Raw genomic sequence first — 1,907 nt, 5'->3', positions numbered from 1 at the left:
GAAGAACCAGTCCTGAGGTCCAGAGTCACAGTTAGTCTGGTCTGTGGTCCCAGAAGAACCAGTCCTGAGGTCCAGAGTCACAGTTAGTCTGGTCTGTGGTCCCAGTAGAACCAGTCCTGAGGTCCAGAGTCACAGTTAGTCTGGTCTGTGGTCCCAGTAGAACCAGTCCTGAGGTCCAGAGTCACAGTTAGTCTGGTCTGTGGTCCCAGTAGAACCAGTCCTGAGGTCCAGAGTCACAGTTAGTCTGGTCTGTGGTCCCAGTAGAACCAGTCCTGAGGTCCAGAGTCACAGTTAGTCTGGTCTGTGGTCCCAGTAGAACCAGTCCTGAGGTCCAGAGTCACAGTTAGTCTGGTCTGTGGTCCCAGTAGAACCAGTCCTGAGGTCCAGAGTCAGAGTTACTCTGGTCTGTTAGAATGTTGGTCTCAGTCTCAGCTGTCTTTGTCTCTCCTGGTCCTTTTAGGCTCCAGCTGGTCTCAGCGGTCCTGTTCAGGTCCAGGTTTAGCCTGTAGAACAGTGTTGGTGTAGTTTGTTCTGACCACCAGCAGAGGGCAGCATCACAGCTGAATAAACCTGCAGCAGGTTCTCTCTGACAGAATCCAGACCCGTTCAGTTCTACCTGCTGACCCGCTCGGCCCAGGCGTGTGTGGTTCTGGACCTCAGGAGAACTTACTCTCTGTCGATGACGAGGCAGGTGACGGGGTCGACAGCGACGACGTTGGCTGTTCTAACATCCTCCCTGAGAATAAAAACAGAACCAAGAATTAACCAATCGGACCAGAACCCTAAAGTACCACAGGGTGGGGTCAAAGGTCACGTGGGTCACATGGTCTTACCCCTGCAGCGCCCGCTCTCCGAACCAGTCTCCTCTGCCCAGCTCCCGCAGGTGGACCATCTCCTTGTTGGTGGAATCCCCCTGGGTGACGTTCACCTGAAAGGGGGCGGGGTTAGAGTCAGCTGATCGGAAACCATGAGGTCACTGGTGAGGAAGAGGAGGGTGGACCCACCCTGCCCATGCTGATGATGAAGAAGGTGTCTCCTCGGGCTCCCTGACGGATGATGTACTCCCCGTCGTCGTAGTGAGTCTGAACACAGAGCGCAGCATCTGATTGGTCGGTTCTGACTGGGCGGGCGATGATGAGGGTGGTGATGATGAACTCACCTCCTCCATGACGTCGGCCAGTTTACTGAGAGTCTCCTCCTGGAGGTCCTGGAAGGTCGGAACGCTGCGAGGAGATCCAAACAGAGAACGGGTCTGAGTTCAGTTTGAAAGGTTCTGTTTGGGTTCTAGTTCTGAGGCCCGTCACCTCTTCAGGAAGTCCATGTACTCGGCGTGTTTGATGAGTCCGGTTCTCATCATGATGGTCTGGAAACACTGCCGGTCGATGGCCCACAGCTTCACGTGGGTCAGAGCTGAAACAGAACCAGAACCATCAGAGCATCAGCTGGGTGTGGAGAGAACGGGTCAGGATCTGGATCAGAGCCATGATGTGAACACATGAATGATCTGACCCGACCCAGTCTGACCCAACCAGACTCAATCAGACCTGTTCTGACCCAATCTGATTAGCTCAGTTCTATCAAGTCCACAGAAATTCTGAGATTTTAAAGAATTTTTATTTTCTTTGACTCTGATGAATCTGAAACTGATTTAAGACTGGTCTAAACCCAATTTGGAATGTGTCCGAAACATGTTTAATTCTAGTCTGAAACTGGTCTGAAACAGGTTTAAAACTAATCTGAAACTGGTCTGACACTGGTTTAAAACTGATCTAAAACAGGTTTAAAACTAGTCTGAAACAGGTTAAAACTAGTCTGAAACAGGTCTGGAACTGGTCTGAAACTAGTTTAAAAATGGTCTGAAACTGGTTTAAAACTGATCTAAAACAGGTTTAAAACTAGTCTGAAAC

The 1,907-nt window shown here is 50.7% G+C and overlaps 1 protein-coding gene across 1 annotated transcript in view; it reads right to left on the bottom strand.

Moving 5' to 3' along the window:
• Positions 1-1,907, bottom strand: part of LOC106528217 (cGMP-dependent protein kinase 1) — a gene marked incomplete in the record, with an annotated part of 33,407 nt that overhangs the window by 10,344 nt on the left and 21,156 nt on the right. The window contains 5 exon segments of the mRNA XM_014023333.1: positions 671-736; positions 834-928; positions 1,005-1,082; positions 1,160-1,223; positions 1,305-1,410. Of these exon segments, the coding sequence (XP_013878787.1) occupies positions 671-736; positions 834-928; positions 1,005-1,082; positions 1,160-1,223; positions 1,305-1,410 (409 nt within the window).

This window comes from Austrofundulus limnaeus, unplaced genomic scaffold (genome assembly GCF_001266775.1).
Source record: "Austrofundulus limnaeus strain Quisiro unplaced genomic scaffold, Austrofundulus_limnaeus-1.0 Scaffold364, whole genome shotgun sequence".
NCBI classification, from domain to species: domain Eukaryota; kingdom Metazoa; phylum Chordata; class Actinopteri; order Cyprinodontiformes; family Rivulidae; genus Austrofundulus; species Austrofundulus limnaeus.
This window is presented reverse-complemented; position numbering and strand designations above follow the sequence as displayed.